Below are 14552 nucleotides of genomic sequence, written 5' to 3'. Positions count from 1 at the left end.
AAAAAATAATCAAAATTGAAAAATCTGCAGGCCGGCAAATTGGGGGCTCACAAAAAAATGGCGTGTCTTGGTTGGCAGGATTCTAGTCCTTCCAGTGATCTGAAACAAATTTTTTTTTTAAATTCTTAATGAAGAAGGATGTAGTTATCGCACTACGTGTGGGTTTTTGAGGAGAAGAATTTTTCATAAAATGGCGGCGGTGTGAAAAATGAGTCGCGTTTTTTCCCTGTTTTTTTTCAACTTTCAGAATTTTTAAAACATAGTAAAACAAAAAAAATTTTTCGCAAGCACGCTTCTTTACGCGATGCTCTAATATATACAGAAGCTCCGTGCCAAATTGCAAGTAAATTGGTTGATTAGAACTTGGGATATCGTACCAACCGTATCGAAAATAGTAGTTTTGAGAAAAACGCGTTTAAAGTTTGAGGTCGAGTTTCGCGGAGTCTGATTCGTTTAATGGCGTGTTATACTTACATTTTCCTAAGCAGCGATCCCTGCCCAATTTTTCCACTTCAAACGTGAGATTTTGTTTTTTTCTAAGGAAAATATCGAGTACAAAAGACCTTTTTTAACTGATTCTTCTTAATCATTGTTTGCCTACTGTGTAATGTTCATTCGTTCCGGCCGGACCGCCGACCGGTTTAGTCGGCGCGTCGCAAATGAAGCTGTAAATTTGAAAATAATGAGAATTTTGAAAAATCCTCTTAAGGACATATTCTTAAAACTCTAAGCTTTGAAAATATGGCCAGAAAAAAATCGAATTTTTCGAATTTCTAAACCAGAATACCCCCTTAAGACAATCCTGTGAAGAGTATATAATCTGGGCCACGTGATAATAAATTCCTGAACGATCTTGTGTTTGGGGGTCAGCGAGTCTTACCTAATTTCCAGAAAAATATTTACAAGTAGTATTTTTGTTTGGAAAGGTCTGGGATTTCTGCTGCAAATAAACTGACTGGGAACAACAATATATCACAATTAACATGGTAAAAAAAGTCATTTGCAATTTTTCAAAGAACGCAAGATAGATCTTGCAACTGTTCTCCGTGGAGTAGGCCTACTGGGGATACCACGTGAAAAAAAAAAACGCGCCGGGTGTTCTACCGCTTGCGGTGGTGTGGAAACGAGCACAAGTGAGCTTATTTTCACTGGTCAAATACTAACGTATATATTGTAGTTATTCAAATGACAATTTTATTACTGCGCAAATTTAACTCACTGTCAATAAAACTCATGCTTCGATGATCTGTAACGAATGTGGAATCGTAATAACTTCGGATTTCTCTAATTTAGTCGGAGTGAATTCCACGTGAATACATTTTTCTTCTTGATAAATTTCGCTTTTTAATTGAAATGAGTAAGATGCGCATGCCTTTGGAAATTCAGAATTTGGCAATTCCAACATGTTTCTCCCTCTCTTGACCTTGCGCAGTCGACACAGTAAAGTCGTTGAATTGTAAAATTCGAAAGTTTCAGTCTTTACTCATTGGACAGCTCGACTTTTCGGAGAAATTAGTTCTATTTCAATTGCCTATCCGGCACAGCATTCCCAGTATTTCGTTCTTGAATTTTTTGTATTACAAGAATTCGTAAATTCAAATTTAACCGCGCGTTTTGTGCGTAAACTTGATACTGCAAGGTTCTGAGCACAAGTCATTCAGCGCCGTGGCTGACACGCGTCGCGCACGGACATTGATAAAACAATTATCAACTACCGTTTGAGTCGAATCATGGTCATCCGCAATCAACACGGTGCTCGGATCAAGTTGTTACAATAAACCACGATATTTGCGTAACAAATGAGCACGTCTCCCGTGACAACTGATAAAGAGCAAAAAACGCGAAGCTCATTCGAAACCGGCTACTAAAAGTGACAAAAAGAACGATGTTGAGAAATTATGTACGATTGTCATACGGGTGATCCGTCTAAAAGACCCAACATGATGGAATACAGTAAGAAATTCACTCCCATCTTCGCTTTTGAATCTATTTTGTCGGAAATTATTTAAAATTCTTACGAACAATTTCTATACCCGCTTGATTTTCCAGATTACTTAACCGAATCTACTGTTGAATACGTATTGCAATAAATCATTGTATTTACATAAATAAAAAGAAAGGCAACTAATACGATAACTTGCATCTTATAATATTATTAACTGATTTGAGACCCAATTAGGTATCACCAAAGAAATGTTTCGTCATATTATACGTGTTGATTCATTACTCGCCATAGAAAGGAAGAGATTCGTCAGTAACGCATATCACAAATCGGTTGCATTGAAAAATATTACTACTTCAGTGGGAATAATTTTCAACGGCTGATTATCACATTATTGTTACTTGGGATCTAATTATGAATAAAATAGTGTGTCCAAAAGGTCGTATCTACGATACATTCGTGAATTCGTGAATTTAACGGACTTGTGTATATTTCCCCAAAACGGTCAATCAACCCACCACGGGAACCCGATGCTGTTCCGATAACTCATCAACGACGCATATTTCTTGGATGATTTCTAAACAATTACATGAATTTCAAACAAGTTTCTTGCAATTTTAACACATATTATGTAACTCATTAACATTCCACCAATGTCCCCTCCTCACTTCGTGAAATTATTCTTCTACCTAAGCCTGCCAAATTTTTAAATTCTGTTTGCGGAAATCTGTAGAAATACTGGGATAGATCACAATCTTGTCTCAGAAAAGACCAATGGATTGTTGGAAGTAGAAGAACGCTCTCGAAGCTTCCGAAAGGTCTTACAACTTTTCCGCTATGTTTTTTTTTACAGAAATATCGTACTTCAAAGCCTGCACGTATCCAAACTTCTTGCCAAGACTTTTGACGCATTCATTCGAGCGACAAACAGTTCAGCATGAAACCATCCGTATATAATTGATAAGGATTTGATTACAAATAATCCGGAATACCCATCTTTAGGTCAGTCGTTATAGTTTCTCATATCCAATTTATAATTGTAATTGGTTATCATCGTTTTTCAAAAAAGTTTCCTGAGTGGAACGTGGGATTGACGTACATTAAATTACGTTCAATTGTTATTAATTTACTTTACATCGGCAAAACCTTATTCAGAGACTTTTTATCGATGTCACTTTTTAATTACGTACGTTTGGGTTGCATCTTCCAACAATTGGATTGATACTGTAACTTCTGTCTCTCGGACTTTCAACACTTAACTAGTAATTTTCTACCGAATTGACAATGAATGATTTTCATTCCCGTTTATTCATAATAATCTATAAATTTCACCTCCTCAACACTACAACGCTCGGTAATCTTTCAACTTTCGTCCTGAACGACAGAATCGCGAGTCATATCATTATCACTATACGGAGAATCTTCTTGTAACAAAAATTCCAGTACAGACAGGTAATTTGTGGACACTTCGTACATTTTGACAATGTTTCATGAATTTCTTCATGAAAGTAGGAGAAGATAATTATTTTGTCGTGAATAACATCTTAAAATATAATGAGCGTTTCCTATAATTCCGACTAAGAAATTTCGTCAAAGTTTACGAGATGTCCGCAAATTACCATTCAGCATGGGGATTCTCAATACAGAAGGTACCTTGGTTATAATGTACTTCACTTTTCTGAAGAAATAAAATTCAAAAATGACTCGCTATTGATGGATATTGTATGGCCGGATATCCGGCCAAATTGCTATCCTGCACATCCTTAATATTATTATTAGGGGTTAACGGCAAAGTGCAGAAATTGCGGGTAATGTAGTATCGACTTTGTCGGGTATATGTATTATATTTTCAAACTCGAAATCCCTAATAATCAACACGGGCACTGCCATAAATGTATAATGAAGCGGACGGATATGGGTAATTATAATCTGGGCCATTTGTTAATAAATTTCTGAACAATCTGGTGTTTGGGGGTCAGCGGACAGAGTCATAAACTAACCGGGTAATTGAGTGAGAAATTCGTCGGGGAAGGTCAATTTTGAAAGGTGAAAAACCGTTAAGGTTTTTCTAGCGACATTTCGGCTGGGCCTAGCTAGCCATTATAAGGATTAAAGGACATTCCTAAGCGCTCAGATATTCGTTATACGGTAGCCATGTCCTTTAATCCTGATAATGGCTGGCTAGGCCCAGCCGAATCGTCGCTAAAAGAACCTCAACGGTTTTTCACCTGTCACCTTTGTCACATGTGACCTTCCCCGACGAAATCCTCACTCATATACCTTCTCGGGTCACGAAAAGCCACTCGTATAACCAGGTCATATGAGTAGACTTTGCGAAGGACCGACTAGCGACGAGGGAGGACCACCCCGATCACCACCAAGCCATCATGGAGCTGTGCGGATGACGAAATTGCGATCTAACGTTAAGTTCTGCGCCGCGATGCTACGACAGGTTCGCGTCGAGTTGCGCAATCTACGAAATCGATGACGGATCGATTATTGCTTATTCTTGTAGGTATGACGTCACGTAGGGCATTGCGTACCGAGATCCGTGTTGCGGCAGGTCGTCGATTTTGGAAATCACTCAAGTTCTGGCGATATTACGAGATAGTCGCTTTTTGGAGCTTTGCGAACCAATGGAGCCGCCAAAAATCACGAGGGGATTAGAGAATTTGTTGCGTGGATGTAGAACGGTAAGCGCTGCTTATATCCTCGCGACTGAATTACTAGAGTCATCGAGTAACGGCTTGCCGAATAACGACTAGCCGTTTTGGATTTGCATTGTCGAAAAGTACTCGAAATTTGTTTGCCGATACTTTTGCTTGGTGACGGTAGTCTGAGTTGCGCGTTATGGAGTTGAATAAATTTTAAGTAGGCGAGAATATTGAGTAGAGTCACGATTTGGAGTTAAGTCTTTTTCGTTTTTTAATTCAATTGCAGCCCGAATTCCGCTGTACAAGGTTGAGTTACGGTAACGGATTTTTCAGTGTCGTCTCTCGTTTAGGTCGCAAATTGCCGAAATGGAGTGTTCAAATTAGCAAATAGCTTTTTTCAGAGCTTTGAGAAAGTTTGAGTTCGAATGCGTTACGCTTGCGTTTAGTTGAGTTCACGGTTAGTTAAGATAAATAACCCCGGTGACCGAGGTGCAGTAAAAATCAGCGTCACAGTAAACACATTACATAAGGAACAACTATACATCTTCATCCTTTGGTTAACTTCTTCGACTATTTCTCCTATCGTTCGCATCAAGAAAAGGTTTCTAACTCTATAAACAGGAAACCAGGTGTATATTTATTTTGCATCTATTTAGATAACATTATTTTTGTCGATCTGATGGAGTTGCATTAACATTACTGAATTTGGCTCAAATGAACTTGTATAGTTGAAAAGTATAGATAGATAGATGGATAGATACGTCGTTCGACTCTGCAAAATTTGAATACACGCTGTGAACGATGGTAACATCAGTCCTTGTCGTTTTTACGTACCGATCGTTTGTCGGACTGGGTTGCGCGCGCACGACACGATGCAGAGGGCGTCGCTTGACGATGAACTCATAACGCCCCCACCCTATTACGAAAAGTCCCATGAGGCTATCAGTCTTTCCGTGTCCTCAGTCGACGCTGGATGTATCTTCAGTCAACGCTGCGGACATAGTTCTTCTCCGATTGTGAACGGAAATCGCGTTAACCGCTTGAATAATTGTCATAAAGTTACAATTTTTCTGAGAGCTTACAATTAAAAAGCAATTGGTGTGGTAATGACGTGAAAATATAATCAAATTTATTCGACGTTGACGATGGTCTGAATGACGGAAAAATCTTGGCAACTTGGACCATCTGTGATATCTCCATACGCAGTTCCACAAAGCACACGAGGTTGACTTCGGCGCCAAATTTCGCACGTTACATCCGTATGTCACGGTAAGTTAGGACTTTTGGCTTACAAGCTCAGTACCGAATTTTTCAACCTCTATTGCTAGATACATGGAGAGCCATAAACTGACTGCCTGATTTTACATTTCAGGGAATTTCTGGGCCATTCTAACACCGAGGTTTTGGTTTCTCAGTCACAGTACGTTCGAAATATATACCGAAAATTGAATAATTGACTTTATACGAAAGTAAATCTTTGATATCTCGACCTTGGTGATGCTGCTTATTGCTTTCAACAATCTCATCAAAAGAGATTTCAGTTGTTAGTAAAATATCCAACATATCTTCACATCGTTATATGAAATACCCAGAAAGTATGAAGTGCCACTACGAAGTACTCGGCGTTTCGAGAGATGCGTCAGACGACGATTTGAAAAAAGCGTACAGAAAACTAGCACTGAAATGCCATCCTGATAAGAATTTCGACAATACTGAAGATGCTAAAGAACAATTTCAAATCGTCCAACGAGCATGGGAGGTCTTAAATGATCCGCAAGAACGAGCCTGGTATGACAATCACCGAGAAGCCATTTTGAAAGGAGGGATAGGAGGGAATTACAAAGATGATTCGATCGATTTGTTCCAATACTTTACTACGAGCTGTTATGAGGGCTATGGCGATGGCGAAAAAGAATTTTACACGGTTTATGGAAAAGTTTTTGAACAACTGACTGCTGAAGAATCAGAGTTTTGTAAAGAAGAAGATTTGGACGATAAAGTATCTGGTTTTGGGAATTCCACTAGCTCATATCACGATGTTCACAAATTTTATGCATATTGGCAAAGCTATTCGACTAAGAGGTCATTTGCTTGGCTAGATACATACGATATTCGTGATACCCCAAACAGACGTGCTTTAAGATTGGCAGAAAAGGAGAACAAGAAAATTAGAGATAAGGCTAAAAAAGAACGCAATGAACAAGTTCGGAACCTTGTAGCATTTGTTCGCAAGCGTGATAAACGAGTTAAAGCGCATGCAAAAATCCTGGCAGAAAGAGCTAAAGAAAATACCGAAAAAACACAAGAACGGAGAAAGCAACAACTGATCCAGAGACAAAAAGAACTGGAAAGTTATACTGAGCCAGAATGGTCAAAGTTTTCTAATATCGAACAAGATTTAAAGGTTATTGAAGCAAATCTTGCTGCTGAGTTTGGAGAGGAATTAACTTCAAATATAGATTCTAAAGATGCCGATGATACGGATAGTAACACCCTGTATTGCGTTGCTTGCAGCAAAATATACAAGACACGGAAAGCATTTGCGAATCACGAAAATTCCAAGAAACACGACGATAATGTTTCAACCATGATAGCCTCCTTCTTGGCTGATGAAAATATGGAATTTGAATGCAGTATTCGAAAGTACAATTCGGACTCTGAATTGAATTTTAAATGCGGTAGCAAAACAAATATTTTTTTGATAAGTCCAAACCGGAAAAGTGTGATATTGGCAACAAGCCGAGAAATACGAGATTTCTTGATGAACCGCAGTGAGAATATTGATGTGAATGCGAATGGCAACCAGCGAAGTACATCAAATGAAGAAATGATTTCGGATAGTGAATCAAGTTCTACAAGTGAAAAAAATACAAATAAGCTTGTGAAAAAAAAAGGTGTTGAACTAGCCACAGGCCCAGAACCGGAAGCCTTTCTTGTAGTAATTAAAATACACGATAACATAAATATACTGATTCCTGAATGTACATTGATATCAGCCCAAGAGAACGAGCTTGACAACCCAGTGTTAGATATGACAGAAAAATCTCGCAAAAGTAAGAAGAAGAAGCGTAAAAATGTTCAAAAAGTCATTCTTGAACAAACAACCGACGATGAGCAAGAACTAGATGCTCATTTTGGGTGGTCCAAGAAACAGCGAAGGAAACAAAAACAAAAGGAAGCAACTCTTGACAACAAATATCACACTGTCCCAGAAACGATTGACAATTTTACTAAAGGCAACAAAGTAAATTTTGACGATACTGACTTGAGCTTTGAAGTAGATGCCAGATTATTAACTCAAAGTACAAAAAAATCTAAAGGTAAGAGAGCAAAGGAAGCAAGAAGAATTCAGAAGTTAAGCTCTGATGAGAGCAGACGCAAGGACAAGAAGGAAAAAAAGAGAGAAGGGTCATGGGAAGAAAGCGTTCTGGATTTATATCACTTGTGTATTTTATGTGGAGTAGACTATCTAATCAAGAATGAATTATATGATCATTTTGCGGAGACTGGTCATTTTATCCATATCCGGAATTTACCAAAGAATGAGATGTATGATTATTATATGGAGGCCGGTTATTTTTCATACATGCCGAATTTAATTTATCATTTTTAAAATGTTTAAGGGCTATTCTGGTTTGGACGCCCGAATTTTAGGTGTTTTTCGGATGCTGTAAAAAAAAAAACCAATAAATATTTTTCGTATCCATTTTCTTTTACCAGTTATTTATTGATATTTTAAGAGTATAAAAAAGTCAAATTAGTTAAAAAATAATCAAAATTGCAAAATCTGCAGGCCGGCAAATTGGGGGCTCACAAAAAAATGGCGTGTCTTGGTTGGCAGGATTCTAGTCCTTCCAGTGATCTGAAACAAATTTTTTTTTTAAATTCTTAATGAAGAAGGATGTAGTTATCGCACTACGTGTGGGTTTTTGAGGAGAAGAATTTTTCATAAAATGGCGGCGGTGTGAAAAATGAGTCGCGTTTTTTCCCTGTTTTTTTTCAACTTTCAGAATTTTTAAAACATAGTAAAACAAAAAAAATTTTTCGCAAGCACGCTTCTTTACGCGATGCTCTAATATATACAGAAGCTCCGTGCCAAATTGCAAGTAAATTGGTTGATTAGAACTTGGGATATCGTACCAACCGTATCGAAAATAGTAGTTTTGAGAAAAACGCGTTTAAAGTTTGAGGTCGAGTTTCGCGGAGTCTGATTCGTTTAATGGCGTGTTATACTTACATTTTCCTAAGCAGCGATCCCTGCCCAATTTTTCCACTTCAAACGTGAGATTTTGTTTTTTTCTAAGGAAAATATCGAGTACAAAAGACCTTTTTTAACTGATTCTTCTTAATCATTGTTTGCCTACTGTGTAATGTTCATTCGTTCCGGCCGGACCGCCGACCGGTTTAGTCGGCGCGTCGCAAATGAAGCTGTAAATTTGAAAATAATGAGAATTTTGAAAAATCCTCTTAAGGACATATTCTTAAAACTCTAAGCTTTGAAAATATGGCCAGAAAAAAATCGAATTTTTCGAATTTCTAAACCAGAATACCCCCTTAAGACAATCCTGTGAAGAGTATATAATCTGGGCCACGTGATAATAAATTCCTGAACGATCTTGTGTTTGGGGGTCAGCGAGTCTTACCTAATTTCCAGAAAAATATTTACAAGTAGTATTTTTGTTTGGAAAGGTCTGGGATTTCTGCTGCAAATAAACTGACTGGGAACAACAATATATCACAATTAACATGGTAAAAAAAGTCATTTGCAATTTTTCAAAGAACGCAAGATAGATCTTGCAACTGTTCTCCGTGGAGTAGGCCTACTGGGGATACCACGTGAAAAAAAAAAACGCGCCGGGTGTTCTACCGCTTGCGGTGGTGTGGAAACGAGCACAAGTGAGCTTATTTTCACTGGTCAAATACTAACGTATATATTGTAGTTATTCAAATGACAATTTTATTACTGCGCAAATTTAACTCACTGTCAATAAAACTCATGCTTCGATGATCTGTAACGAATGTGGAATCGTAATAACTTCGGATTTCTCTAATTTAGTCGGAGTGAATTCCACGTGAATACATTTTTCTTCTTGATAAATTTCGCTTTTTAATTGAAATGAGTAAGATGCGCATGCCTTTGGAAATTCAGAATTTGGCAATTCCAACATGTTTCTCCCTCTCTTGACCTTGCGCAGTCGACACAGTAAAGTCGTTGAATTGTAAAATTCGAAAGTTTCAGTCTTTACTCATTGGACAGCTCGACTTTTCGGAGAAATTAGTTCTATTTCAATTGCCTATCCGGCACAGCATTCCCAGTATTTCGTTCTTGAATTTTTTGTATTACAAGAATTCGTAAATTCAAATTTAACCGCGCGTTTTGTGCGTAAACTTGATACTGCAAGGTTCTGAGCACAAGTCATTCAGCGCCGTGGCTGACACGCGTCGCGCACGGACATTGATAAAACAATTATCAACTACCGTTTGAGTCGAATCATGGTCATCCGCAATCAACACGGTGCTCGGATCAAGTTGTTACAATAAACCACGATATTTGCGTAACAAATGAGCACGTCTCCCGTGACAACTGATAAAGAGCAAAAAACGCGAAGCTCATTCGAAACCGGCTACTAAAAGTGACAAAAAGAACGATGTTGAGAAATTATGTACGATTGTCATACGGGTGATCCGTCTAAAAGACCCAACATGATGGAATACAGTAAGAAATTCACTCCCATCTTCGCTTTTGAATCTATTTTGTCGGAAATTATTTAAAATTCTTACGAACAATTTCTATACCCGCTTGATTTTCCAGATTACTTAACCGAATCTACTGTTGAATACGTATTGCAATAAATCATTGTATTTACATAAATAAAAAGAAAGGCAACTAATACGATAACTTGCATCTTATAATATTATTAACTGATTTGAGACCCAATTAGGTATCACCAAAGAAATGTTTCGTCATATTATACGTGTTGATTCATTACTCGCCATAGAAAGGAAGAGATTCGTCAGTAACGCATATCACAAATCGGTTGCATTGAAAAATATTACTACTTCAGTGGGAATAATTTTCAACGGCTGATTATCACATTATTGTTACTTGGGATCTAATTATGAATAAAATAGTGTGTCCAAAAGGTCGTATCTACGATACATTCGTGAATTCGTGAATTTAACGGACTTGTGTATATTTCCCCAAAACGGTCAATCAACCCACCACGGGAACCCGATGCTGTTCCGATAACTCATCAACGACGCATATTTCTTGGATGATTTCTAAACAATTACATGAATTTCAAACAAGTTTCTTGCAATTTTAACACATATTATGTAACTCATTAACATTCCACCAATGTCCCCTCCTCACTTCGTGAAATTATTCTTCTACCTAAGCCTGCCAAATTTTTAAATTCTGTTTGCGGAAATCTGTAGAAATACTGGGATAGATCACAATCTTGTCTCAGAAAAGACCAATGGATTGTTGGAAGTAGAAGAACGCTCTCGAAGCTTCCGAAAGGTCTTACAACTTTTCCGCTATGTTTTTTTTTACAGAAATATCGTACTTCAAAGCCTGCACGTATCCAAACTTCTTGCCAAGACTTTTGACGCATTCATTCGAGCGACAAACAGTTCAGCATGAAACCATCCGTATATAATTGATAAGGATTTGATTACAAATAATCCGGAATACCCATCTTTAGGTCAGTCGTTATAGTTTCTCATATCCAATTTATAATTGTAATTGGTTATCATCGTTTTTCAAAAAAGTTTCCTGAGTGGAACGTGGGATTGACGTACATTAAATTACGTTCAATTGTTATTAATTTACTTTACATCGGCAAAACCTTATTCAGAGACTTTTTATCGATGTCACTTTTTAATTACGTACGTTTGGGTTGCATCTTCCAACAATTGGATTGATACTGTAACTTCTGTCTCTCGGACTTTCAACACTTAACTAGTAATTTTCTACCGAATTGACAATGAATGATTTTCATTCCCGTTTATTCATAATAATCTATAAATTTCACCTCCTCAACACTACAACGCTCGGTAATCTTTCAACTTTCGTCCTGAACGACAGAATCGCGAGTCATATCATTATCACTATACGGAGAATCTTCTTGTAACAAAAATTCCAGTACAGACAGGTAATTTGTGGACACTTCGTACATTTTGACAATGTTTCATGAATTTCTTCATGAAAGTAGGAGAAGATAATTATTTTGTCGTGAATAACATCTTAAAATATAATGAGCGTTTCCTATAATTCCGACTAAGAAATTTCGTCAAAGTTTACGAGATGTCCGCAAATTACCATTCAGCATGGGGATTCTCAATACAGAAGGTACCTTGGTTATAATGTACTTCACTTTTCTGAAGAAATAAAATTCAAAAATGACTCGCTATTGATGGATATTGTATGGCCGGATATCCGGCCAAATTGCTATCCTGCACATCCTTAATATTATTATTAGGGGTTAACGGCAAAGTGCAGAAATTGCGGATAATGTAGTATCGACTTTGTCGGGTATATGTATTATATTTTCAAACTCGAAATCCCTAATAATCAACACGGGCACTGCCATAAATGTATAATGAAGCGGACGGATATGGGTAATTATAATCTGGGCCATTTGTTAATAAATTTCTGAACAATCTGGTGTTTGGGGGTCAGCGGACAGAGTCATAAACTAACCGGGTAATTGAGTGAGAAATTCGTCGGGGAAGGTCAATTTTGAAAGGTGAAAAACCGTTAAGGTTTTTCTAGCGACATTTCGGCTGGGCCTAGCTAGCCATTATAAGGATTAAAGGACATTCCTAAGCGCTCAGATATTCGTTATACGGTAGCCATGTCCTTTAATCCTGATAATGGCTGGCTAGGCCCAGCCGAATCGTCGCTAAAAGAACCTCAACGGTTTTTCACCTGTCACCTTTGTCACATGTGACCTTCCCCGACGAAATCCTCACTCATATACCTTCTCGGGTCACGAAAAGCCACTCGTATAACCAGGTCATATGAGTAGACTTTGCGAAGGACCGACTAGCGACGAGGGAGGACCACCCCGATCACCACCAAGCCATCATGGAGCTGTGCGGATGACGAAATTGCGATCTAACGTTAAGTTCTGCGCCGCGATGCTACGACAGGTTCGCGTCGAGTTGCGCAATCTACGAAATCGATGACGGATCGATTATTGCTTATTCTTGTAGGTATGACGTCACGTAGGGCATTGCGTACCGAGATCCGTGTTGCGGCAGGTCGTCGATTTTGGAAATCACTCAAGTTCTGGCGATATTACGAGATAGTCGCTTTTTGGAGCTTTGCGAACCAATGGAGCCGCCAAAAATCACGAGGGGATTAGAGAATTTGTTGCGTGGATGTAGAACGGTAAGCGCTGCTTATATCCTCGCGACTGAATTACTAGAGTCATCGAGTAACGGCTTGCCGAATAACGACTAGCCGTTTTGGATTTGCATTGTCGAAAAGTACTCGAAATTTGTTTGCCGATACTTTTGCTTGGTGACGGTAGTCTGAGTTGCGCGTTATGGAGTTGAATAAATTTTAAGTAGGCGAGAATATTGAGTAGAGTCACGATTTGGAGTTAAGTCTTTTTCGTTTTTTAATTCAATTGCAGCCCGAATTCCGCTGTACAAGGTTGAGTTACGGTAACGGATTTTTCAGTGTCGTCTCTCGTTTAGGTCGCAAATTGCCGAAATGGAGTGTTCAAATTAGCAAATAGCTTTTTTCAGAGCTTTGAGAAAGTTTGAGTTCGAATGCGTTACGCTTGCGTTTAGTTGAGTTCACGGTTAGTTAAGATAAATAACCCCGGTGACCGAGGTGCAGTAAAAATCAGCGTCACAGTAAACACATTACATAAGGAACAACTATACATCTTCATCCTTTGGTTAACTTCTTCGACTATTTCTCCTATCGTTCGCATCAAGAAAAGGTTTCTAACTCTATAAACAGGAAACCAGGTGTATATTTATTTTGCATCTATTTAGATAACATTATTTTTGTCGATCTGATGGAGTTGCATTAACATTACTGAATTTGGCTCAAATGAACTTGTATAGTTGAAAAGTATAGATAGATAGATGGATAGATACGTCGTTCGACTCTGCAAAATTTGAATACACGCTGTGAACGATGGTAACATCAGTCCTTGTCGTTTTTACGTACCGATCGTTTGTCGGACTGGGTTGCGCGCGCACGACACGATGCAGAGGGCGTCGCTTGACGATGAACTCATAACGCCCCCACCCTATTACGAAAAGTCCCATGAGGCTATCAGTCTTTCCGTGTCCTCAGTCGACGCTGGATGTATCTTCAGTCAACGCTGCGGACATAGTTCTTCTCCGATTGTGAACGGAAATCGCGTTAACCGCTTGAATAATTGTCATAAAGTTACAATTTTTCTGAGAGCTTACAATTAAAAAGCAATTGGTGTGGTAATGACGTGAAAATATAATCAAATTTATTCGACGTTGACGATGGTCTGAATGACGGAAAAATCTTGGCAACTTGGACCATCTGTGATATCTCCATACGCAGTTCCACAAAGCACACGAGGTTGACTTCGGCGCCAAATTTCGCACGTTACATCCGTATGTCACGGTAAGTTAGGACTTTTGGCTTACAAGCTCAGTACCGAATTTTTCAACCTCTATTGCTAGATACATGGAGAGCCATAAACTGACTGCCTGATTTTACATTTCAGGGAATTTCTGGGCCATTCTAACACCGAGGTTTTGGTTTCTCAGTCACAGTACGTTCGAAATATATACCGAAAATTGAATAATTGACTTTATACGAAAGTAAATCTTTGATATCTCGACCTTGGTGATGCTGCTTATTGCTTTCAACAATCTCATCAAAAGAGATTTCAGTTGTTAGTAAAATATCCAACATATCTTCACATCGTTATATGAAATACCCAGAAAGT

At 38.3% G+C, this 14552-nt stretch overlaps 1 protein-coding gene across 1 annotated transcript; it reads left to right on the top strand.

The window, feature by feature from the left end:
• Window positions 1-6193: 6193 nt before the first annotated feature.
• Window positions 6194-8250, top strand: LOC124294081 (dnaJ homolog subfamily C member 21-like). Its single transcript, XM_046737939.1, has 3 exons — window positions 6194-7239; window positions 7369-8145; window positions 8220-8250. The coding sequence occupies exons 1-3, from the start codon at window positions 6194-6196 to the stop codon at window positions 8248-8250; spliced, it is 1854 nt and encodes a 617-aa protein (XP_046593895.1).
• Window positions 8251-14552: the final 6302 nt, after the last annotated feature.

Source organism: Neodiprion lecontei, chromosome 4, assembly GCF_021901455.1.
Source record: "Neodiprion lecontei isolate iyNeoLeco1 chromosome 4, iyNeoLeco1.1, whole genome shotgun sequence".
NCBI lineage: Eukaryota > Metazoa > Arthropoda > Insecta > Hymenoptera > Diprionidae > Neodiprion > Neodiprion lecontei.
This window is presented reverse-complemented; position numbering and strand designations above follow the sequence as displayed.

Bases quoted from the DNA above. Each gene is read 5' to 3' on its own strand.
- LOC124294081 (XM_046737939.1), top strand. From the start codon at position 6,194: ATGAAGTGCCACTACGAAGTACTCGGCGTTTCGAGAGATGCGTCAGAC. The intron at 7,240-7,368 runs GTACAATTCGGA...GATGAACCGCAG, and splicing joins TTTGAATGCAGTATTCGAAA to TGAGAATATTGATGTGAATG. The intron at 8,146-8,219 runs GTATGATTATTA...AAAATGTTTAAG, and splicing joins AATTTACCAAAGAATGAGAT to GGCTATTCTGGTTTGGACGC.